This window comes from Saccopteryx leptura, chromosome 2 (genome assembly GCF_036850995.1).
Source record: "Saccopteryx leptura isolate mSacLep1 chromosome 2, mSacLep1_pri_phased_curated, whole genome shotgun sequence".
Classification (NCBI taxonomy): Eukaryota; Metazoa; Chordata; class Mammalia; order Chiroptera; family Emballonuridae; genus Saccopteryx; species Saccopteryx leptura.
This window is the reverse complement of record NC_089504.1, coordinates 214,363,389-214,387,809: the sequence shown is the minus strand read 5'-3', so window position 1 is coordinate 214,387,809 and position 24,421 is coordinate 214,363,389. Positions and strand designations below refer to the sequence as shown.

The 24,421-nt window shown below is 49.4% G+C and overlaps 1 protein-coding gene across 18 annotated transcripts in view; it reads left to right on the top strand.

The window, feature by feature from the left end:
- PCBP3 (poly(rC) binding protein 3) overlaps positions 1-1,292 on the top strand; it is a 294,334-nt gene extending 293,042 nt beyond the window's left edge. For all 18 annotated transcript variants that reach the window (XM_066369986.1, XM_066369981.1, XM_066369983.1 and 15 more), the window contains one exon: positions 540-1,292. In XM_066369986.1, the coding sequence (XP_066226083.1) occupies positions 540-576 (37 nt within the window). In that variant the 3' untranslated portion in view covers positions 577-1,292. The remainder of the gene's footprint in view (positions 1-539) is intronic.
- Positions 1,293-24,421: the final 23,129 nt, after the last annotated feature.

The window sequence follows — 24,421 nt, the reverse complement described above, 5'->3', positions numbered from 1 at the left end:
GGATGACTCTTCTGGGCCACTCACATGGGTCTCCGTGCCCACGGCACATTGGAGAACACAGTGTGACCACACCCAGGGAGGTGGGACCTCTCAGGGGGGCAGGAAGATGCCCTGCTTCCCCTCCACCCAAGATCAGCCCCTTCTCCCTATCCCAGAATGTTGAAGAGGCTGTAGGGAGGCCCAGGTGGACAGAGAGGCAGCCTCTGTGGGCAGTGTGACTCCAGTGCCCCTCCTCAAGTGGTTGCCATAGAAATGGTTGTGGTGGCCTCTGATTGTCCAGCTGGTTCTCATCGTGCCCCTGATGTGGTGACAGGTGCGGGGGCTCCTGCGGGCGGGGAAGGAAGAACCCATGGATCTGGTCCCTTGTGGGTCCTTCTACTAATAGTAGAAGCTTTGGTCTCCAATTCAAGGCTACTGAGCAGCGACTAAGAGGGAGACAGATGCCAGGGCTGTGAAGATGCCACAGAGCGACGAATTTCCTTTCTAAGCTTACTTTATGAGAACGCTGTGACCTATCTTCCTGTGCCTCTCTCTTCCAGGCTGACATCTGAGGTCACTGGGATGGGAGCGCTCTAATCCAGCCCAGCATCCTCCACATCGCGACCCCTGGCATCCACCTGGCTCACGTGTTCTGTACAGACAGCCTGCCCTTTGTCACAAATACAAATAGAGGTTTTCTTTACTAACAAAATTATCTATACCATAGAGTTACACATGCAGACAAAGCAAGTCTATATCTACAGCTTCTTGTGAGCTCCAGGCCTGCCCCGATCTGCTCATTCAGTAACTTCTGCTCCAGTCTGCTCATGCATCCGCGTGCCGTGCTTATTATGTTCAATGCTTGGGGGCGTTCCCATCTGTGACATTTTAGAAATGTTGTTCCTTAGTGTAAGCGTAACCGTTTTAAAAGTTGATTTAACCTTTTGACAGCACTTCCGGCCAGTGGTCCACTCCTCACCCATCTAGACCGTGGCTGCCCCTCTCGCCCGGCCCCACCTGCTGACTTTGTTCCCCTCACAGCCTTGCGTGTCTTGGCCCATGTGTCCATGCAAGTCTTACGCTGGAGCCAGGCTGCAGCCTTCCCCTTGTTCCAAGGGAAGGAAGAGCGGGTGCCAGGTCCTGACCTGAGAAACGGGGTGAAGGGGGTGCTAGGCCCTGACTTCACAGAGACGTCATGGAGGGGCCACACATGGGTCCCAGGTGGCTTCGGGGTGGCTTCAGGGCACGGACTGACCAGGAGGCACCTCTGCACCATGTCGGAGTTCAATAAATGTCGTGGGCTGCCCCCACTGGCTCTGGCTCCTCTCTGTGCCCCTTGCTCAGACCCCTCGCGTGTACTCACGTGCTCATGTGCCTGCTCACACACCATAGGTCCCGGGCCTGTGGCCACCTGCTGTCTGACAAAATTGATTCTCTCTCACACAAATTAAGACTGTCCTGTCTCTCCCAAACCTTTCTTAAATGTTTGACTTACACAGGTCTTTCTAGTTTTACTTTTGCAGAACTACTTAAATGACAATAATGGAAACTCCATTCTTGCCCTGGCTTCAGAGTGCCAGTTTTTAACATGTGAAACCAGCCTCTCCCACTGCCCCCGAGGGTTTGGGAGGCCAGGCCACACACAGTGACCCCGCCACTTCCCAGCATGCACATTTCACACTTTAACCAAACTCTGCTTGGCTCTCTTGTGCTCACCTTGAATGAACCCACAGCCCCACTGGACACTGAAGCCCTAGGTGAGACACAGGCCATGCAGAGGGAGACCCACAGTGGGCAGAGACTGCTCTCCCAGATTCCATCAGGCATGCAGTGGCTGGGATGGTCTTCCACCCAACCTGCCTCTCAACAGGAGTCCCCTTCCTGTCAGCCCAGTCTATAGCCAGACCTCAGGCGCTCGCCCGGTGTGCCTAGACTGCTGGGATACTCTCCCCTTACCGTGCCTGGGGTCCCCTGGTCGAGGTTGGGTGGGTACACAGCATAGCAGCACTTGGCCACATCACATGCCAGATGGTTTATATCTCTGTGATTCACTCACCCATTGGACACATTGACCATGCACTGGCCACCACTTGGGACCTGGGAAGTGACAGGGATGTGGGGAACCCCCATTAGCATGGGGGCAGCGGGTGCCCACTAGACAAGGTGAGTAAGTGCCTTAGAAAGCAATAGAGGCCCGTGATGGGATAAACCCAGCAATGAGGAGGGCATCTGAAGTGCGGGGTTAAATGGGTGACTCAATGGCCTGGGCTGAGGACAGCAGGTGGAGGGACGATGAGCCAGGGCTGGGTGCCTGAGCTGGTGCAGGTAACACAAGGGCAAGGAGCACAGGTTCTGGGGGCTGTGGGCACTGCTGGAAGGTGGGGCTGGGCCAGGGAGCATGGATTCTGGAGGCATTTTGTAGGAAAACCGACAGGATTCAGGCTGTGAAAGGGTCTAGGCAGACAGAAGGCTCTCAGCCTGAGCCTGGAGAAGCTGCCAGCGAGGTGTGGGAAGGTGGAGGATGGTCTGGGACAGGCTGGGGTTGAGGTATATGCCAGCCCACTATGGAAATACGGTCTCTGAGGTGCTTCTGGAGCCTGTTGGGTGGCAGCATCAGCCCAGGAACAATTTGGGGAGCGTTGAGGTGGCTCTACGCAGGACACCCAGCAGGAGTCAGCACAGGAGACTGAGCCTAGATGGGATGACTGTGTGCTAGGCAGGTCATCTGCTTCAGGTGATGCCCAGCATCCTAAAGAGCTGGGCCTCCAGACCACAGTGAGGAAGTGTTATCAGGGCAGCTCGCCCTTAAGTGTCTACAAATAAAACTGCTGTGAACGCTCACGTGCAACTGTGTGGACATATTCTTCCATTTCCTGTGGGCAGGTAGCTAGGAGTGAAATGGCTAAATCATGTGATAGATATGTTTAACTTTTTAAGAAACGTCTAACTTGTTTTCTACAGTGGTTGTACCATTCCACATCGCCCCCCCCACTCCCATGTGTGGGAGTGCCAGTTCCCCACACCCTCAGTGACATCTGTGTGCTCAGTCTTTAATTCTCGTCATCTCAGTGGGTGGGAAAAGGCATCTCATTGTGGTTTTAATTTGCATTTCCTGTGGCTAACATTTTTTCACGTGCTTCTATGCCATCTTGATCATGTCTGCTGAAGGGTTTATTTGAATCTCGTACCTATTTTTAAATTTGGTTTGCTTATTGAGTTTTGAGGGTTCTTCATATGTTCTGGGGATGAGTCTGTATGGCCAGGAGTTGCGGCCGTCATGGCCAGGCACGTCAGGTTCTCATTGGATTCAGGCAGATGGTAAAGAAACAGTAGAGCCAAAAAGTGGTGGGCCATTCCTTTATTCAAGTCTTGCATGGGCCGGTGAGCAAACACACAGGGCTCCCAAAGCCACTGACACATTCTCCAGTTCCACAACCGGGAGAGTCTTCTCCGGTTTCTCCTAGAATCAAAGGTCCCACCAGTCTCAGTAGAGCTCGCAAAGTCCCTCAGCTCTGGTTCCCCATCTGCACACCTTCGCCTTCTCTGCCCAAACTGGCTGCTTCTTCAGCACCCTGCATTCTCTCTGCTCTCCCTGCAAAACATGGCTTCCCTCTTCTCCTCCTCCTTTTTTTTTAATTTTTTAAAAAATTTATTTATTCACTAGAGAAGAGAGAGAGAAGGGGGAGAGAAGCAGGAAGCATCAACTCCCATCTGTGCCTTGACCAGCAAGCCTAGGGTTTTGAACCAGCAACCTCAGCATTCCAGGTTGATACTTTATCCACTGCGCCACCACAGGTCAGGCCCTCCTCCTTCTTCTCTTTCCAAACTTTCTGGCGTGAAAACCTCTCCTCCAGCAAACATTAGCAAAACAATGGCCCTTCCCAAGCAGGAAGGTAATTTGCAATTTCACAGACCCACATATACCTGGCGCTTCCTAGCCCACAATGAGAGCAAACATAAAAATCATATTTTACAAATTTATTTGACCAACAGAGTCCTAAAGTGCATGCTTTGCAAATATTTTCTTCTGTAAGTCTGTAGCTTGTCTTTTCCTTCTCTGAATGATGTCTTTTGAAGAACAAAAGTTTTTAATTTTGATGAAGTCTCAGCTATCTATTTGTTCACTTATGGATTGTGCTTTCAGTGTCATACTTAAGAAATCTTTGACTAACCCGAGATCACAAGATTTTCTCATATGTTTTATTCTATAAGTTTTGTCATTTTATTCCCCTTCTGAACTGCCTTTGCACCTTTATAAAAAAAAATTAGTTCTCCATATATGGGTGAGTTTATTTCTAGGATCTGTTTTTGTTCCTTTGATCAATTTGTCGATCTTTATACCAATACCACACTCTTAATCACTGTGGCTGTATACTGTATCTTGAATCAAATCAGGTAACATCGTTCTTTTTCAAAGTTGTTTTGACTATTATTCTAGGGTCTTTTTTACTTAGGGTTTTTTGTTTATTTTCCATGCAAATTTAAAATAAGCTTGCTTAGGCCCTAGCCGGTTGGCTCAGTGGTGGAGCGTCGGCCTGGCGTGCAGAAGTCCCGGGTTCGATTCCCGGCCGGGGCACACAGGAGAAGCGCCCATCTGCTTCTCCACCCCTCCCCCTCTCCTTCCTCTCTGTCTCTCTCTTCCCCTCCCGCAGCGAGGCTCCATTGGAGCAGAGATGGCCCTGGCGCTGGGGAGGGCTCCTAGGCCTCTGCCCCAGGCGCTAGAGTGGCTCTGGTCGCAACAGAGCGACACCCCGGAGGGGCAGAGCGTCGCCCCCTGGTGGGCGTGCTGGGTGGATCTCAGTAGGGCGCATGCGGGAGTCTGACTGTCTCTCCCCGTTTCCGGTTTCAGAAAAATACAGAAAAAAATAAAAATTAAAAAAATTAAAATAAGCTTGCTTATTCCAAAACAAAACCAGTTGTTATTTTTATTGGAATTGTATTAAATTTATTAACTTAGGAAGAACTGACAGCTTTATGTGTTGAGTCTCCATGTCCAAGAACGTGGCATATCTTTCACTTATTTTCTGGGCTTTAATTTTTCCTTCATTGTGCACATTTCTTATTAATTGTATTCCTAGGCATTTTTGTTTTGTTTTTGTTGCTGTTGTAATGGGATCTTTTTTTTTCTTTTTTTTTTTAATTTTTATTTATTGGTGTTTAGAGAGGAGAAAGGGATAGAGGAAGGAGAAGGAAGCATCGGCTTGTACTAGTAGTTGCTTCTCGTATATGCCTTGACTAGGCAAGCCCAAGGTTTCGAACCTGCGACCTTAACATTCCAGGTCGACACTCCATCCACAATGCCACCACAAGTCAGGCTAATGGAGTGTTTCCTCTTATCATATCTTCTACCTGATTACTTCTTGTCCTATATATCAATTTTGTGTCCTGCCACCTTGCTTGATTTATCATTTGCAGTTGTTTTTCAAGAGATTCTCATGGATTTTCCCAGTATAGACTATTGTCTGTGGCTCTGAGGGAAGACTGCAGGATTTCATCCCGACTTTGCCACTTACTGGCTGTGTGGGTGTGGATGAGCCATTTGGCCTCTATGCCTATTTTCTCTGCTGTAAAATGTGGTATCACGTACCTCCCAGGTAGGATTTAGGTGAGGACCACGTGAATTACACATAAAGTGCTGGAGACTAACTGGCACAGCTGTGTTGTGTTTGATCATGTTGCATGAAACCCATAGTTATAATGGTCCGCAAGGAGTGTGTGTTTTACCTACTGCGTACCAGTTTTTATATCTAATTTGCTTCTCTTTCCTGATTTCATTGACTGGAACCAGAATGAATGTGCAGCACAACAGCACATTCTAGTGGTGGACATGGGTGGTCTCCACCTTAGCAAAAAACGCTTCCGCTCTCCCCCCTGAACTGTGATTGGAGATAGGGATGTTTTGTTGTTGTTTGTATTTTTAAAGTATCTACTTGTTCCTGTTTCATTGAGTGTTTTACTTTAATTAGTAATAGCTCTTGAATTTTGACAAATGCTTTTTTGAGCATATATCAATATGATGGTATTAATATAATGAAGTCTACTAATATATTTCCTAATAATGAACAACCTTTGTGATAACTTAGTTATTATATGTTATTTTCAATGTAATGCCTGTCTCTGTTTTCTAATATTTTATTTGGGATTTTCACATTGATATTCATAAGTAAAGTGGTTCTGTAATTTCCTTTTATTTTTAGTCTTTGTCGGGCTTTGGAGTCAATGTTATATTCACTTCTAAAAAAGAATTTAGAAGTTGTCCTCCTTTTTCGATAGCCTGGGAATGGGTAATAGCGTTAGTGCCACGTGCTCTTGGCAATCTTAACAGGTTCCCCAGGAGGTAGAACTAATCATTGATGGTAAGTCACAATTTGGTTTTTAAAATTAGAAATAAAAGTTCTATGAGGAAAAAAGAAAGAATTTTCCTGTTCAGTATTCTGGGCCTGGTGTTTTGGGGGCTGGAGTGGAGGAGAGGGCGCTAAAACACCTTTCTCTGTTTATCTGACACATCAGTCTAGAATTTTTAAAAATATCTTCTGTGCTCTGTTTTGGTAAATTATCTTTTGTTTGGAAATGGCCCATTTCATTAAGTATTAGAAATTTCTTTGCATAACACTTTGTTTTCACTGCAAGTAGCCCGAAGGAAAAAATCAGTGTGACCTGCACAGGCAACCAAGCCAGACAGGCGGAGATTCAGAGAGAAGGAGGTGCTTTCTGAAAAGTTTTGTAAAGAAAATACTGCGATTTAAACAGGATCTTTTAACCATGTTTGCTCAGGCAAAGTGGACCATCTATAAATAAGATTTCAGAAAGTCCACGAATCATAAAACATCCCCATCAAAACCACTGAAGTATGTATTTTACCCAAACATTATATCTTAAGGAACTTTGAGGAAGACATGTTTCTAAAGAAATGACTAGCGGAGGATCCAGTCACATTTGTAGGTAACAAATTCTTTGTGGCCTTGATGGCTGACATTAATAAGGATTCAGAAGATTGCCGGGAGGTGAGAATCCCAAGCCCAACTCCGACCCAGGGTGCTGTGCTGTTTTAGCCCCGCCATGCTGAAGGAGCCCAGGGGTGTTCAGGGTAGGGGAGGAGCCACTGATGGTCATTCTTCCTGAATGTCCAAAAATTTCCTGTGCCTTTGGCTGTGAGGCCAGTGGGTCTTAGCAGGAGGCTTCTGGAGCTGTCTCAGCAGTGCATCCACACTCTCCTTCGTCCACCTCGCTGCTGGAGCTCAGTGCCTCCTTCTTGACTCCTGGGAGGCTGCACAGATAGACGTGAAGGACCCGATGAGTGTGTGGTATTAATTGTGTGTGTCAGCCTTCACTCCAGGCCCAGAGTGGTGCTCACCAGGTGCGAGCCCTCAAGGGATGCTGCCCCCCACCCCTGCTCCTTGGGACCATCTCCCTAACACGCCTTCCCTCTTCCTCTCAGCCGCAGGAGGCCAGGAGCCCAGGCACAGGCCTGAGGGCTGCAGGGGCTGCCAGGGAGGGAAGGTGTCCTGTGAGAGACCTGAGCCCTGCTATTAGCACTGCCGCCTGGCTTTCAAAGTCAAGCAGCAGGGCCCCAAGTCAAGTGAAGACTTCCAAGACATAAACAAAGTCCATGGAAGCTGTGCTGATTGTCACTGTCTCCACGTGTCCCTCCCTGATTAAACCAGGCCAGCGCCAGTGAGGGCTCCCAGGCCACTCCCTAAGCCCACCCTAGGGCAGCCTTGCCATCGTGAGTCTTCCTTACAATTGAGGAGTGTCCCAGGTCCACTTCCTTGGCTTCTATTTTTTTATAATAATTAAGAAATGATGTCCATCTATTGATAAATATGCCTCCAATAGTCGTGTGTGTGTGAGAGAGAGATTTAAAGGTCATTTAAAGAGAGTTCAGCATGCTCTCTTATGGATAATTGTGACTTGCAAAAAAAAAAATCTTTTAAATTGCACACTTGAAAATAGGAGATTATACTTGGTTTTGAAATTACTGATGAAATTTAAATAAAACAGTATAGTCATTTTTCTTGCCATGTCATTTAAAATTCAGGGAAAAAATTATCCTTGTGTAAGGAAGTTGAATACAAATGGAAGGTTGGTCAGCTGCTGGCCAGCATTGTGATTAAGACCAACAGCTCCCACTGTGCTCACCTCCCCAGGCCCCCGGGTTTCCTGCCATGCGCTCCCTGTGGTAGGGGCTCTGCCCTCAGCAACAGGGAAGATGGAAGCCCAGGTGTCCAGGAGGCAGCAGCAGTTGCAGCAGCTTCCTGCTCAGCGCGTTACAGTATAGTACAGAGGACAGAAGCAAGACTAAGCAAAATGCATTCTTTTTTTTTTTTTTTTTTTTTTGTATTTTTCTGAAGTTGGAAACGGGAAGGCAGTCAGACAGACTCCCTCATGCGCCCAACCGGGATCCACCCAGCATGCCCACCAGGGGGTGATGCTCTGCCCATCTGGGGCTTGCTCTGCCACAACCAGAGCCATTCTAGCGCCTGAGGCAGAGGCCATAGAGCCACCCCCAGCGCCCGGGCCAACTTTGCTCCAATGGAGCCTTGGCTGCGGGAGGGGAAGAGAGAGACAGAGAGGAAGGAGAGGGGGAGGGGTGGAGAAGCAGATGGATGCTTCTCCTGTGTGCCGTGGCCAGGAATCGAACCCGGGACTCCTGCATGCCAGGCCGACGCTCTACCACTGAGCCAACCAGCCAGGGCCACAAAATGCATTCTTGATTTGGTTTCTAGAACTTTCCAAACAGATGCAGAGCCTATTAAACAAGGAACACATCCGTCCAGCTTGGAAGGAGCGATTGGAAAATACTGTTGAGTTCTCTTGGCTTAGGAATTTAGAATTTAATTGCAGCCCCAGATGTTAAGACTTGTCTAGAGTTATTTTCTCCACAGCATATTAAAAATATACCTTCATTATAAATAAAACATATGGAAAATCTGGAAAGTTATACAGTTGTTGCCAGGGTCTGCCTCTGTCTCTGAATCTCGGTCTCTCTCTCCCCCCACCCCCATTATTTGTCAGGGATCTGCAGACCTCTTGACAGGGCTCCTTGAATGTGTCAGTGGGGCCTCCTTTCTAAGAGCAGGGGACTCTATTACAGAAGCATACAGTCCTCACAGCTGAGAAGTGCATCTTCTTATCTCGTTCCTGGTCTATATCCATCTGCCCCTAGTCCCAAGGAGATCATAGGTAACTGTGTTTTTTCTGAAGTGGGATCTATCTAGGTTCATACTCACATTATTTTTGTCTTTTTAGTTTCCTTTAAAACAGCTCTTCCAACATTTCCTCCCAGGCTGTGGACCTTTTACATTTTTATTTTAACTTATGTACTCTGAAATTCGGTCTTCACCATGTTCAGTTCTGTGGGTTTGGACAGAGGCACCACCACTCAGATTCAAGTCGGTTCCACTGGCCCCACAAAATGTCCTTGTGCTGCCCCTTCCAGGCCGGCCCTCCTCCTGCCCTCATCCACAGTGGCCACAAGTCTGCTCTCTGTCTCTGCAGTTTCGTCATTGCCAGAAAGTCTTTTAAGTGGAATCACACAACATGTAACTGTAGGGACAGAAAAAATACCCCATCTTCCATTCTAGGTGCTTTGGCTGCTTTAATAATTAAATTGACAGATTAATGGGAGAAAAACATTTAGTTTTATATGTTTAGAATCCCCATAAAAATAGGAGACCAAAGGCAAGCAGGCTCCTGAGGTCCACAGCCATCCAGAGGTAGGAGGAGGGGAGGGGAGGAATCTAAATCACGGGATGAGTGTTTGGGCATCGGATGTCTGCCCTGCCGTGCCCACACTAGGCTTGGGGCAGGTCTTCAGATTCCCAGACATGCAGATGCAGTGGAGGAGCTGGGTGAGACCTGAACCAGGGTCCCCTCTTAACCCCATGAGGCCCGGGCTCTAGCCAGGGTCCCCCTTCAGGGTCTGGATGACGCTCCCTGGGCCTTTCTAGCTGTGGGCGATGGTGCGTGCTGGGGTGAGCCCCTCCATCCCGGTCTGCTGGGCTCCTGTCACCTACCCCTGTAGGCAGAGCCTCCCCCATGGGCCCCAGGACGGGGTGCTGTGGTGGGCTCCATGGGTCTTCTCAGAGAAACCAGTGGGGGCCACCCAGCCAGACCGCCTCGTCCTCAGAGGAGCAGCCACCTCCCTCCCCATGTGGTCAGTGTGTCCTGGCCAGCAGGAGGGACCCGACTGGCTCCCTGTCTATGCTCGGTCCTTTTCTGCATGTTTCCTCGTGCCCAGCCCAGGCTCCCCAGCACTGGTTGGGTGTGGTTCATATTGTCTTGAAAATCCTTCATTAAGTAACTTTGGGGCTGAGCAGGCCTTTGGGCATGAAACGCCCCCCCCCCCCCCCCCCCCAGCATAGACAGGAAGTACCCGGCTGAGGACCGCAGGGCTGAGCTGCGCTGGGGTGTGGAGGTCTGGCTGCCTGCACTCTGGCCACCCCACAGCCTCCAGTGCAGTGAGGCCCCTTTGCAGGCTAGCACCCTCTCCCCCTGCTCTGTCAGCCCCACATCCACAGGCAGAACGTGAAGGCCTGCTCCTTCCGGGCACACCCTCCATTGTGGGGGTGGCCCTTGCACCTTCTCACTGTCCCTAACCCCCCCCAAGCCCCCTCCTCAGAGGGTCTGACTGTGGGAAGGGGTGGTGGTGGCTTTGCCAGGCTAACTTCCCATGGCTTCCCAAGGGCCCCCAGAGTACAGCCCCAGCTCTCTGGGAAGAGCAAGTTACTGCCCCAGATGGGAGCAGCTGTCAGGGAAGGTCTGAACCCAGGGCTCTTTTCCGGAAATGTTTCGTGAGTAAAACAAGCTAAATTATGGCTGAATTAGCCCTTTCCTCAGCAGCGTGATATGTTCCTGGCAGTAGGTTCTCTTGGTCTCATCCCCAAATGTCTTTAGCAGAAACTTGCACACAATTAGCCACATGGCCTGGGGATCCCCAGCCTAGACCTCAGGTAGGATGGGTCCTGGGGAGCATCCTGGGAGCACACACTGTGGGAGGCCCAAGGACTCTGCTCGTTTTCAGCCTGGTCACAATTTAACAAGAGCAAAGAGTTGTGTCTGATTTTTAAGGCGGAGATTCCCTGACAGCAGGAAGCTCCGAGCTGTGTGGCGCATGCTAGCAGGGAAGCTGCCGCATGTCGGCTGGCCAGCGGCTCTGCAGGGGTGCAGGCCAAATGTGGTTCAGCTTTATTCTTTTCAGTTACCTGTTCATTTGTGCTCCATCTTCCCAACCTTATGAAGCAGCCCCTCTGCAGGGACCCAGCATCCTGAGGCAGGTGCCTCCAGCCGGGCACATGCTCAGAGTCTGAGTCAGAGTACAGAGGACATGCGGGCCCAGGGACCAAGCAGGCTGTGCCCAGCCAGGCACTCCACGTGCGGAACAGAGCCCCTCACACAGAGGAGGACTCAAGGTCCCTGACTTTGGGGTTGCTGCTAAACACCACCTGAGTTGGTTCTCTCTTTCAAACCAGAGGTTGGAATGAGTCAGTGGAGGCTCAGAGGCCAAAAAGACCCATCAGGCTCAGGTGCCGGCACAGCAGGTGGGGCCTGGGCTCAGGTGCCGGCACAGCAGGTGGGGCCTGGGCTCAGGTGCGGGCACAGCAGGTGGGGCCTGGGCTCAGGTGCCGGCACAGCAGGTGGGGCCTGGGCTCAGGTGCGGGCACAGCAGGTGGGGCCTGGGCTCAGGTGCGGGCACAGCAGGTGGGGCCTGGGCTCAGGTGGGAGCACAGCAGGAAATGACCAGGATGTGTTTAGAACACACTTATCACAGGGCAGAGTCCATGCAGTGTGGATTTGTGGAGACGGATTTTTATGTGAAAACTCACATTGGCACCTATTTGAATATTTTTACCACAAGGCTGGGCCACCTGTGGACTACATATGTACTGAAGAACCTCGCGTGCCACATCTAGATTGGTCCTAAGGTGTGGTAGGCCTGGCTAGCAACTCACCTGAGAGTGTGGAGGTGGGCCCATCCATACACAGGTGAGGCCTGGGTCCCATGCCACTGGGGTCTCACAGGAGCAGGGGACATGAGGTGGGTGGGAAGGGGTGATGCCCAGTGTGTGGCTGGAGGGCACAGCCTCCCTCTGGGCTTGCCATGAGGTAGTGGGCATGTTTATCAAGAGAAGGCCCTGGAGGTGCCCTGAGCATCAGCCAGCCCCCTCCCCAGCGGGGCTCTGGAGAACAGCTGGGTCCTGGCCCAAGTCTGACTCCGGAAATGACCACCCAGCCAGCATTGCCGGCAAGGGGACGGAGGAAGAGAAGGAGACAGAGTAAAAGGAAAATCTGTGTCCTCCCTTCCCAAATAACATCTGGTGGGTGGGGCTGGCGCCGAGGCTTGGGGGAGCCCAGCTGGGTGGGCAAGGCGGCTGGGACGCAGCCCCGACCTTTGTCTGCATGAGTAAGGGTCTGATCCAAGTGGTCAGGGCAGGGTGCCCAGCCTGGCAAGCCAGTCGCCTGCTCCCAGAGAGGCCCAGTTTGGGGGTTCTGACGGAAATCTGGGGCAGGCGCGGGGGCGAGGCCCTGTGGTGGGTTCTGCACAAACCCCACTGAGTCAGGTCAAGGCTGTGGTCTTGCCGCCTCCAGGAACAGCCACAGTGGTCAGCCACACCACCCACGCACCCCTTTACCTCCTGGCTCCAGTCCTCATGCATTTGGGGGCTTCCCAGTCCCAGACACACCACGGGCCTTGTGACCCTGCACGGGCAGCTCCTCCCTACCTTCTTGGCCTTATTCAATCTTGATTGCATGCAGGGGCTCCCCTCCTCCCACGTGACTGACGGGCTCTGGGTGACATCTGCATTCCTAGCGTCAGGAAGGGGCACAGCAGGCTGGGTGTTGAGCCAGGCTGGCCATGCGCCTTCAGAGCTGACCCCTGTACCCCACTCTTTCAGATAACAGTGCATACTGACCCCCTTCAGACACATACCTGTGAGCACGTGCATGTGTGCACATACACAGGCCTGAGAAGTCTCAGGGATCACCTGATTTACTCGCTTTACAGATGGGGATGCCGAGCTCATCCTGGCAGGAGCCCCTCAACCCTAGACAAAGGGGCTTTGATATCAAGAGGGCGGGGCCCTCAGATGGTGACATGGTGACTTAACAGCAGCGTTTGCAGCTCCCGTCCTGGGTGTGGCCAGGCTTTTCCTGATTAGGTGGCAGCTTCTTAGGGTCACAGCCATGTTCTCTCTCCAAGCCTTCCATTCAGCACCCACTGTGCAGCATTCCAGACCCTTCTGTCTGCACACTCGGTCTCCAGACAAATTTCCCAGGCCCCCCTACCTCCCAACCTTAGGAGGAAGCAGAGAGCCATGGAGGGCCCCTCAAGAGCTACCCCAGGTGTGTGAAGCAGGCACCCACAGCCCTGACCCATCCCCAGTCACTCGTGTCCATTGTGTCTGAGGACAGCAAAAAGGGGGAGGAGGAGGCCTGGGCTGCACAGAGAGTTGAATTCTGGGAGTCAGATGTCGCTCTGAGCCCACCAGGACAAGAGTGCAGAATCAAAGGCCAAGGCCCAAGGGGACTGACCACTCCATCTAGATTCCTACCACAGCCGCCTGGGGACAGACAGGAGTCCTGGTCCACTTGACCAAAGTTTCAGAACCCAAGGAATGACCAGAATGTTCCCAGAAGACTTGTAAATTGTGTCCAGCATCAGATGGCAACAAGCTAGGAAAGCCCAGAGGGAAAGCTGTAGAGTGGGGACCCCAAAACCATGATCCCGGTGACCAGGCTGAGGCGGGGAGCCCCCCCACCCCCGTGCAGAAGAAAAGCTGGGTAGGTGGATGCACTTCTCTGCTCTTTCCCCGAAGGACCTGAGCACCCGCTGATGTGGTAGAGATGTCCTCAGCCATAGGGTGCAGCCCAGAGAAGACACACACACACACACACACACACACACACAAGGGAAAGAACAAGAGCACCGGCGATTGATCAGAAAGGAGGGGAGAGCGTGGCCCCTGCAAGGAGTCAGCCAGTCTGCTTTCCGGTTTCATCACGGCACCCTGGAAGGTGCCGTCAGGAGCAGGACTGTAAAATCATGGCTTTTACATGAAACCTGCCCATGTGTTTCTGGTTAATTCACCGAGCTCATGAACAAAAAAATTTATAAGTCATTTAATCCTGGGATCATATATATTCATAAGCTCTGTTTCTATTTACGCCCTAAGAACTATCCAAAATGGGACCCGGCCAACGTATAAATTTGGATCTGATTTTTGTCTGAAAATTTGGCCACATCCCAGCCACCCCTCCTCAGCTGCATGAGCTCACAATGGGATTTTATGAGCTAACAGAGGAAGGGAGGCGCCCATATCCCCAGTCTCCCTGGGCATATTTCTGATCTTCAAATAAACAAGGTCTGAAATGCATGCAGTGAGGACCAGAAGACAAAATATCAGTGGTACAAATAACCCAAGTGAAAGGGTGAATTGAAGACGGATCGGGGCAGGCAGGCGTGGCTGCTGGACCCAGTTCAGAATCAGCCTGCGTCCAGCCCTCCCTCTGCAGCACTGACCCCTTCCAAACACGCTGCAGCTTCCTCCAGATGGAGCTGGTTTCTGGTTCCAGCCAGGCAGACCCTGTTAATTGAGGACAGAAGAGGGAGTTGCCTTTGTTCTACTGGAGGGAGAGAATGAAGACACATGGAGACCATCAGGCACATCCCTGAGCCCAGAGAAGTCACCCCACTCCTGGGATCCCTCATCTTCCCAGCCTGGGGGAGGAGGCTACATTGTTGGTGCCTCAGTGGAACCCCAGAAATGTGGGGGCGCTTCTTGCCAAGGGCCTTGTGTCCCAGCACAAACCACACAGCTAAAAACACACCTGCAACCAACCCCCAAGCTATAAAGCTGTGTCAACTTTAGGTCCTTAGGTCCGCCAGGGGGAAGAAAAGCCTCAGAGAGAGGTATGTGCTGACACAAAGAGATTCCAGGAACTTTGAGGATAAAGTTATGAGGAAATATTACCAGTCCCAAAATAAACAGGACTGGAGTGAGAAGACTGTCAGGTGGGGGAACCTGTGCTTGCGAGAAGAGGGAGCAGCCACCTGGAGTTACATGCAGAGCAAGTGGGATCAGGACTGACTGCTTCAGCCCCACATGTTCTAACGCTTTTAAGCAAGATTTTATTGTCTTTTTTTTATTGTCTAAGAAATATATGTTCATTTGGAAAGTCAGAAAATAAAGGTAAGCCAAAAGAGAGAAACTGAGCTAAATATTATCTCTCACCCAGAGATAACCCATAATTTTTTTTTAATTTTCCTTTTAAAAGTACAAGAGGCCCTGGCTGGTGGCCCAGTGGATAGAATGTTGGCCCAGCATATAGTCATCCCGGGTTCAATTCCCAGTCAGAGCACACAGGAGAAGCAACCATCTGCTTCTCCCCCTTCTCTCTTCCCCTTCTCTTCCTCTTCCCTTCCCACAGCCAGTGGCTCGATTGGTTCGACCATAGCCCCAGGTACTGAGGATAGCTTAGTTGGCCTGAGTGCATCAGCCTCAGGCACTAAAGATAGCTTGGTACTCCAGCATTGACCACAGATCCTGGGTGGATCCTGCTCAGGGCACATGTGGGAGTCTGTCTCACTATCTCCCTTCCTCTCACCTAAAATAAAATAAAATAAAAGTATAAATCTGGAGCAGAGAGAACTCCTGAAATAGCAGTGTGAAGAACACAGCAAAACCTCTCCCCCAAAGATGTATTCTAAACATTAGTCAAAATTAACAAAGGCAATCATCTAAAGTCTTTGGAGATTAGCCAAATGCCCAACTGACAAATTTAGAGACATTTATGCCACAAAATTTATGGAAACTCAGTCAGAGCAGTGGGAGGCAATGGAATTTGAACTATGGTGACAATTACCGTTCTCTGAGTTAGGTAGAAGCCATTCTGGAGGGCTCAGCAGGAAAGTGGCAATGCCCGTCTCACCATGTCCCAAAGTGGAAGAACCAGTATGGCAGCCAGTGGATGTTGGCACATCCCATTTCTGCACTATGTGCTATAGGAGAACTATATACTACCTAGGTGGTTGCAGCCAGGTGGAGGTGCCCATCTCTCCCACCCCCATAGCTGAAATAGCTGGTGAATAGTGAGTCCCCTCCTCCTTAGCTTCCACTCCAAGGCACAGAGATTCTGTGGAGAGAGGCAATCAGAGCAAACTGCAACATCACCCAACTCAGCTTCTTGTTTTTTATTTGTTTGCTTGTTTTAGTGATGTGATTAGACTAATTTAGTGACTAAAATGTCCAATTAAAAAAAATTATGAGACAGAAACAGAAAAATGTGGGGGAAAACAGGCAACAAAAACTGTCTTTGAGGTAGCCCAGATGTTGAACCTAACAAAGATTTGAACTAGTATATGTCCAAAGACCCAAAGGAGACCTTGCTTAAAGAAATAAAGGAAAACCCTGGCCGGCTGGCTCAGTGGTAGAGCGTCGGCCCAGCATGTTAAAGTCCTAGGTTCAATTCTCAGTCATGGCACACAAGAGAAGTACCCATCTGCTTCTCCACCCCTCCTCTTCCTCTCTATCTCTCTCTTCCTCTCTCGCAGCCAAGGCCCCATTGGAGCAAAGTTGGCTTGAGCACTGAGGACAGCTCCATGGCCTCCACCTCAGGTGCTAGAATGGCTCCAGCCACAATGGAGCAACACCCTAGATGAGCAGAGCATCACCCCCAGTGGGCTTGCCAGGTGGATCCTGGTTGGGCACATGCAGGAGTCTGTCTCTCTGCCTCCCAGCTTCTCACTTCAGAAACACACACACACACACACACACACACACACACACAAAATAAGTAAAGGAAAACATTATGGCACTAACTCATCAAGTGAATATAAATAAAGAGATAAAAATGATTTAAAAAGAATCAAATGGAAATTCTAGAGTTGTAATGTATAATAAAAAAAATCAGTAGACTCAAAAACAGATTTGAGCTGACAGAACAAAATGAGTGAACTTGAAGCAGATCAATAGAGATAATTTAACCTGAAGAACTAAAAGAAAAAAAATGGAGAACAAACAGAGAGCCTCAGGAAAATGTGGGACACTATTAAATGCAACAACATGTGCATTTGGGAGTACCAGAGGTGAGAGAAAAAAGAATAGAAAAAATTCAAAGAAATAATGACTGATAACTTCCCATATTTGATGAAAAGCAATAATCTATCCAAGCTTGACAGACTTCTAAGTGGATAAACACAAAGATATCCACACCCAAATGCATTAAAGTAAAAATATTGAAATGCAAAATAATGAAAAAAAATTGAAAGCAATAAGAGAAAAATGACTCACCACATTCAAGGGAACCCCAATAATATTAATTAGAAACAAGGGCAGAACACAGTTGGATGACATGTTCAAAGTACTGAAAGTAAAAACTGTCAACCAAGAATATTATGTCCATATTCAACTCAAAACTTACCAAAATCTCAGCTGGCTTTTTCTTTTTTAACAGAAATTGATAAACAGCTCCTAAAATTCATATGGAAAACAACCATCAAAAAAGAACAAAGAGAACTCACACACATCCTGATTTCAAAAGTTACTACATAGCTGTAATAATCAAGACTGCATGGTAGTGACATCAAGGTAGACACAGAGATAATGCAGTAGAATTAGCAGTCTAGAAATAATCCCTCACATTTACATCAATTGACCTTCAATAAAGCTGCTAAGAGGATGAAATGGGTAAAAGGACAATCTTTTAAACCAATGGTGCTGGTCAATTAAGTATTCTCATGCAAAGAATGAATTTGACCTCTGCCTCACACCAAACACAAAAACTAACTCAAACTAGATAGTAGACTTGAATGTGAGAGCTAAAGACTATAAAACCCTCAGTAGAGAATATAGTATATTTGTGTGACCTTGGATGAATGATTTCTTAGATATGACACACACCAAAAAAACATGTTATAAAAGAAAAAAATCAATAACTTGGCTTTCAACAAAATTAAAAACCTTTGTGCTTCAAAGGACACTAACAAGAAAGTATAAAGACTACCCATAGACTGGGATAAAATATTTTCAAATCACATATATGATAAGGGACTTGTAATTAAAATATATAAAGAACTCTTACAACTCAGCAATAAAAAGTAAATAAAAATGGGCAAATGATTTGAATACACATTTCTCCAAAAAAGATAAACAAATGGTCAATAAGCTCAGGAAAGCACAATCAACACCATTGGTCATCAGGGAAATGCAAATCAAGACCACAATGAGACCACTTCACACCACTGGTATAGGCTAGAATAAACAAAATGGACAATAACAAGTGTTGGTGAGAATGTAGAGAAATTGGCTTCTCATATACTGCTGGTGGGGATATAAAATGGTGTGGCTGTTTCAGTTCCTCAGGAGATTAAATGTGGCTTTTCCACATGACCCAGCAATTCCACTCCTGGGTCTATCTAAGAGAAATGAAAACATGTCCACACAGACATTTGTGCATAAATGTTCATGCAGCATAATTTATAATAGCCAAAAGGTGGAAACAACCAAAATGCCCATCAATTGATGGATAGACCAAAAATAAAAATAAAAAACGAGAAAGCATACAATGAAATATTGTTTGGCAAGTTGTATACATGCTACAATAGGAATGAACCTCAAAAACATGCTAAGTGAAATAATCCAGATACATCTATCATGTGAACTCATTTCTATGAAATGTCCAGAATAGTCAAATCTTACAGTTTAATCACACTGGTGGTACAAGGGCTAGGGTGGGAATGTCCTGGAGAATGAATGTCAATGGGTACAAGCTTTCTTGCAGTGATGAAATATTCTAAAATTAGATAGTTGCATAAAATTATGAATGTACTAAAAACAATTAAACTGAACATTTTAAAAGGGTAAATTTAATGATATGGAAACTATCTCAGCAAAATTGTTAAAATATAAAAGCAATGTATCATCATCTCCTGCACTGGGGAGAGCTCGTGTAGCGTAAGGAGCAGAGGTGGACTCTCCTACAGTTGGGATTCCATGTGTGCGTTAGAGGGCCGTAGACACCTCTCCACGCTCAAGTCTGGTGGAAACCATACCTGCGGCTTGCCCTTTCCATTTCCCTCCGTATAGATGCACGCCTACACATTGTATTGCTGAGTTTTGCGTGTTTTTAAGCATTGATAAGTAGAATCTTCCTGAATGCCTTTTCTAAGACTAGCATTTTCCCTGCAACTTCTGTGTGTGGTTTGACATTGTAGCCCCTTTTCTTGGCCAAACAGCATTTATTCCCGGGTATGGCCACACGTATCCACTCCATCGCAGGAAAAATTGGGGTTATTTCCAGTTTCTGTTATAAAGACTGCCAACATAAACATTCTCCTGGAGCCTCCTGGTACACAGCACGAAGGTTTATACTTCATAAAAAACACTAATATTTAGTCTGCTCCCATGCACACATCGGCCCACTGGCTGCTTGAGGGAGGCCCCCTCCTGGTACACCTGCCCCAGGCCACTGCACCTGGTTGGGTCATTCTCCAGATGTGCGCCTCAGGGTCAGTGCGTGGTGGGGCTGACTTGGTCGTGCCAAGCCCTTTTCCAAAGTGCCTATTCCAGTTGCTCCCATCAGCACGATCTGAAAGGTTTTAGAATTAGGTGACTTTTTCACATTTCTTCTCTAGTGGGTGTAAAATACCTATTATGATTTTAGTTTGCATTTCTCTGATTTCCAAGATGATCTCTTCCCCTACGTTTGAATACCAACCTCAGTTCCTCCTAGTGAAATGCCTTCTCATGTCTCTTGCCCTTTTTCTTTTGGTGTGTTTACCTTTTCCATCATGTTTTAGGAGCTTTTTATATGTGTTGGATATTAATCATGTGTTAGTAGAGTTGCTACAATTATAGCCTGCATTATCAGCTTGTTCTAGGGAACCTTTGGTGTCTTTTGATGTTTATACCAAATCAAAGTTAATCCATCTTTTCTTTACGGTTTGTGGACTTTTGAGGCTTGACAAATTCCTTTCTTATCTAAGGGGCATATGCCACTGGACCATGATGAAAATGTGGATGCCACACAAGGCAGCAAGAGTGCTGATGCAGGAGCAAAGGGCCATAGACAGTGGGTGGCCAGCAAGGCAGTCACAGGTCACACATGGCCCGGAGGGCCAGGGTACCACAGAGGGATAATCTTTTGTCTTTCTAACCCCAATTCCTGCTAACCAGATTCCTATTCTTTCCAGAGATGCTATAAACCTCTCAAGAGTAAAGCATGGTGGTAATTGGTGTTGTGTATATGGGATATCAACAGATTCTGGCTGCGCTGACTTGGGATCTGGGAAACTGTGATTTGTCCATGTGTTTATAGGAGAAGGTGCCCTGTCTATCCATCCGCCCAGAGAGCAACCCCAGCTGGTGCTCGCCGCCTTCCTCGGATCCACAGCTGCGCTGAGAACCGGGGCCTCCTGACCTGGGCACAGGCCAGCGAGGTGGGTGTGTCTTGTCCTCTCTTGGCTCTGGGAGTTACTGCCACCAACTACTACTTCCTTTGTGATTCTCCTATGCCATCTTGTGCCAGCATCCACTGAGGAGGCGGGCAGCAAGTCCTCGAGTAGGAGCCTTTCATGAGAAAACAATCAATAAAGGACTCAAATATTTATGTCCATTCTTACAGCAGTGGGAAATAAAACTGAAATAAAAAACAGGACTCTGAATAAATACTGATGCGGGGGACAACCTGCTGTCACTGGAAACCGCCTTCTCCAATGATAGAACAAGATGCTAATGATTTGTTCCTCAGGAAACATAAGTTTCAAAGGGGCTGGTACAATGTGCTTCCATACTTGTTTAAAAAGTGTGCCTATTTTAGGCACAGTTGGCCTCAGTCCCAGCTCTTTCAGGGCCTATGATTAGGGTGGGTCTAAATTTGGTGGCCAAAGCTCGGCTTGGCTTTTCTGTCACCCACCTACCTTTCACGTAAACTGAGGTTAGAAGCACAAACTTCAACATGTTCCATCTGTATGGGGCAATTACAGACGTTATGTTCCCCTTCTGTCTTCCAATTTTTGTGCAATAATTATATGTTATTCTCCGCTACGAGGAAAGATGCCAGTGAACGTTGCTTAGAAGGAGGGAAACAGGCCCAGGCAAGGATGATGTTTTAGGACCTACAGCTGTGCGCGCCCACACCGCATCAGAAGTGTGTTTTCCTCGTCACATCCGTGAAGTAGGAAAGTGGTTTGGGTTGGGGGGGATGAGACACTTGCTTTCAAGGGGATTTTCAAATGGGTGTGGCCTTTGAGTGCTGAGTAGAAGGCAGGGTTAGTCGAACAGGCAGGCCCTGTGTCACTGCCACCTTCAGATATTTGATGGGAGTCACACGTCCACCCACTGGAGTCTCTGCAGCCATACAGAGAATGAGAGGGTCTCTGAGTGGCAACACAGTAGAAAGGGTAGGAGTTGGGAAGGTGATTGGGGGGGGCAGCCCTGGGGGTGTAGTCTTCCTGTAGCTCTAAATGTCAGAACTGTGATAGTGTCTCACATACTCAGAAGCATGAACGACTGAAATGAAAAAGGAAGGGGAAGCCAAGTGGAATGTGTGCCTAACTGCATTTGCAATGAGTATAAACACACTGACAGCGAGGGCAAGGGTGGGAACTGACCTAAGAGTTTTTTGACAGAATATTTTGACTCTATATTCTCAGGCTATAGACAAAAGAATGTAAACAAATATTAAACTCTAGTTAGTAGGTTTGCTTTTCACATAGGAATGGATTAGCAACTCAAAAGCTGCTTTTGTGTGTTCTTGGATTGAGCTAGTAGATACACATATTGTGTGTAAGGGGAGCCAGTCCCCACTGTCAGAGAAGGGAGTTATCATCATGAAAATGAGGTTAGAATAAGCCCGTGCTGGATGAATGATAGTGTGCGTGTGTGTGTGTGTGCGTGTGTGTGTGTGTGTGTGTGTGTGTGTGCGTGCGTATGGCAGGCAGGCAGATGATAGAGAATAGACAAGAATAGACATAGGTAGAAATGTTCAGGGACACTTGGCCTGGCCAGCTCAGGGCTCAGAAAGCAGGGCAGGTGCTCCTGGGGCAGCTGGCTGGAGGCTGGCCAGGCTGACGAGAGCAGAAGGATGAACCACATGTTCTCTGAGTCCTGAACTGAGCCTGCTGGCTGCTGGCCCTGCTTGACCCCATTCTCAAGGCCTGGGTAGGACTTTAGCGTAAAGTTTAACCCAGCCTCGCTGCATCTCTGGCAGAACTGGAGGTCGCACAAGTTCCTGTCCCTGGTGGAAGCCATGTCCTGCCTGTGTATCTCCAGGGCATCAGTAGGTCCCTCATGAAGGTGGTCGCAGGGCTGCCCCTCTGCTGGGGCTGGGCTGCTCAGTGCAAGTGCTGTGGTGGGCAGCAGAGGGCGCCCCTGGCCCTTCTGTCTTGAGTCCAGGATGCTCGCTCAGGGCCGCTGTGGGGGGAGGGAGAGGAAGGCGGGGCAGCTATGAGTAGCAGGCAATGTGGGCCCCACACTGGGTTAGCCTCTCTGGATGGAGAAGAAACGCAGAGCAACTGCAACCTTGGCCCCTCGTGCCCACTGCCCTGCCTCTGCTCATCTGTTCTGTAGCTGCCCTAGGCTTTGCTCCTGAACTCAGTGCCATGGCTGACGGCAAGTTCAGTAGTCTGGGACAGTGGCTGAGGGTCTCAGGGATGGGGCTGCCCAAAGCTGAGCCACCCACACCTCCCCACTGTCATTGAAGCCCCGCCATCCAGAACCTATGCACTGGCAGGAGCTGCAACCCAGATGGGAGGGTGCTTCCCTGCTGGCCTCTGCCTCCCAGAGAGGTCCCAGCCCCCCCCCCAGTACCCCAGCTGCTGGGTGAGGGGCCCACATTCACCTAAGCCTCCCTCTGCTCTGAAACCACCATCAGAACCTGACCACATGGTTTCCTGGGTGCAGGAGTAAGCACATCAAGCCAGGACCCCTGAAGCCCCCTCATCTTCTGGTGAACCCTGCTCATCCCTGGGACCCCAGACCCTGTGCCCACCTGTGGCCCAGAACAGGATGACCCTAGTCCCTCCCTGCCTGGCCCACACCTCAAGGGCCCAAGGAAAATCCACAGAGAAGGTGTGTGTGTGTGTGTGTGTGTGTGTGTGTGTGTGTGTGTGTGTGTGTGACAGAGAGGACAGACAGGGACAGACAGACAGAAGAGAGAAAGATGAGAAGTATCAATTCTTCGTTGTGGCACCTTAGTTGTTCATTGATTGCTTTCTCATATGTGCCTTGACTGGGGGGCTCCAGAAGAGCGAGTGACCCCTTGCTCAAGCCAGTGACCTTGGGTTCAAGCTGGTGAGCTTTGCTCAAACCAGATGAACCTGCGCTCAAGGCAGCAACCTCGGGGTTTTGAACCTGGGTCCTCCACGTCCCAGTCCAATGCTCTATCCACGCTTCACCGCCTGGTCAGGTCACAGAGAAGCTTTAACAAGGCTTCTTTAAGGTGATTGACGAAGTGGGACCCTAGTGGCCTTGGTGCCGGCTGCCATCCCTTTCCTATGGGACAGCAATATTCTGGGGCTTAAATGGACGTTGTCAAGGCCTCACAAGAACCAGGCATGTTCCAGAGGTCCACCAGCTGGCATAGCCCAACCCTGGATGTGAGCTAATATGGGGAGACAGGAACTGCATGAGGGGGGAGGGGCTCGGTTTTGGACCGATGTCTCACTGGGAGCCTGGCCTGGTCACCGGCAGTCACCCTGTCACCTCCACCAGCTTCCACCCCCTGAGCACATGTTGGGATTACTCTGGATGATTTGAGGAAACAGCTTCTGGGAGCTGATGTGCCTGAGGTCACACAGTCAGTAGGTGACAGCTAGGACCAGACCTAATGTGACCGCCTCTGCCTCACTGGGATACCGGGCCTCAGAGTACACCGGGGGAGACGCAGTGGCTTCCCTGAACTGTGGTGTGTCTCAGTGGCCCCCGCAGATGCTGTCAGGGAAGGAAGTGAGGGGCAGGGCTTGCTGGGACAGGTCCTAGTGATGGGCTGAGGGCTCTGCACCCGGCCCAGCGGAGGAGGAGCAGTGCTTCCCTCTGCACCCGGCCCAGCGGAGGAGGAGCAGTGCTTCCCTCTGCACCCGGCCCAGCGGAGGAGGAGCAGTGCTTCCCTCCAGGGCCAGCCTCCTGGAGGACCCCGGGTGTGGCGGGGACTGCTGCCCTGTGGGGTCCCTGGCCCATCTTCCTCTTCCCTGTGCATGGGGCCTCAGAACTGCTGTGTGACTCAGGGAGGACAGGCCATGGACCCAGCCATGGCAGCCCTGCACCCAGGCCCCCAGAAGACCAGTGTGGCGTTAGCACAAGTGTTCCTAGGTCCAGGCCCAAGCCCTCAACCCCCAGTGCCCCGCCCTGGAGGAAGCTGTGGGGTGGGGAGAAAATCCTGAGGTCTTCCGCTCAGGAGGCAGCTTGTCAGGCTGGGGTCCTGACCCCCATGGTACCACCTATTG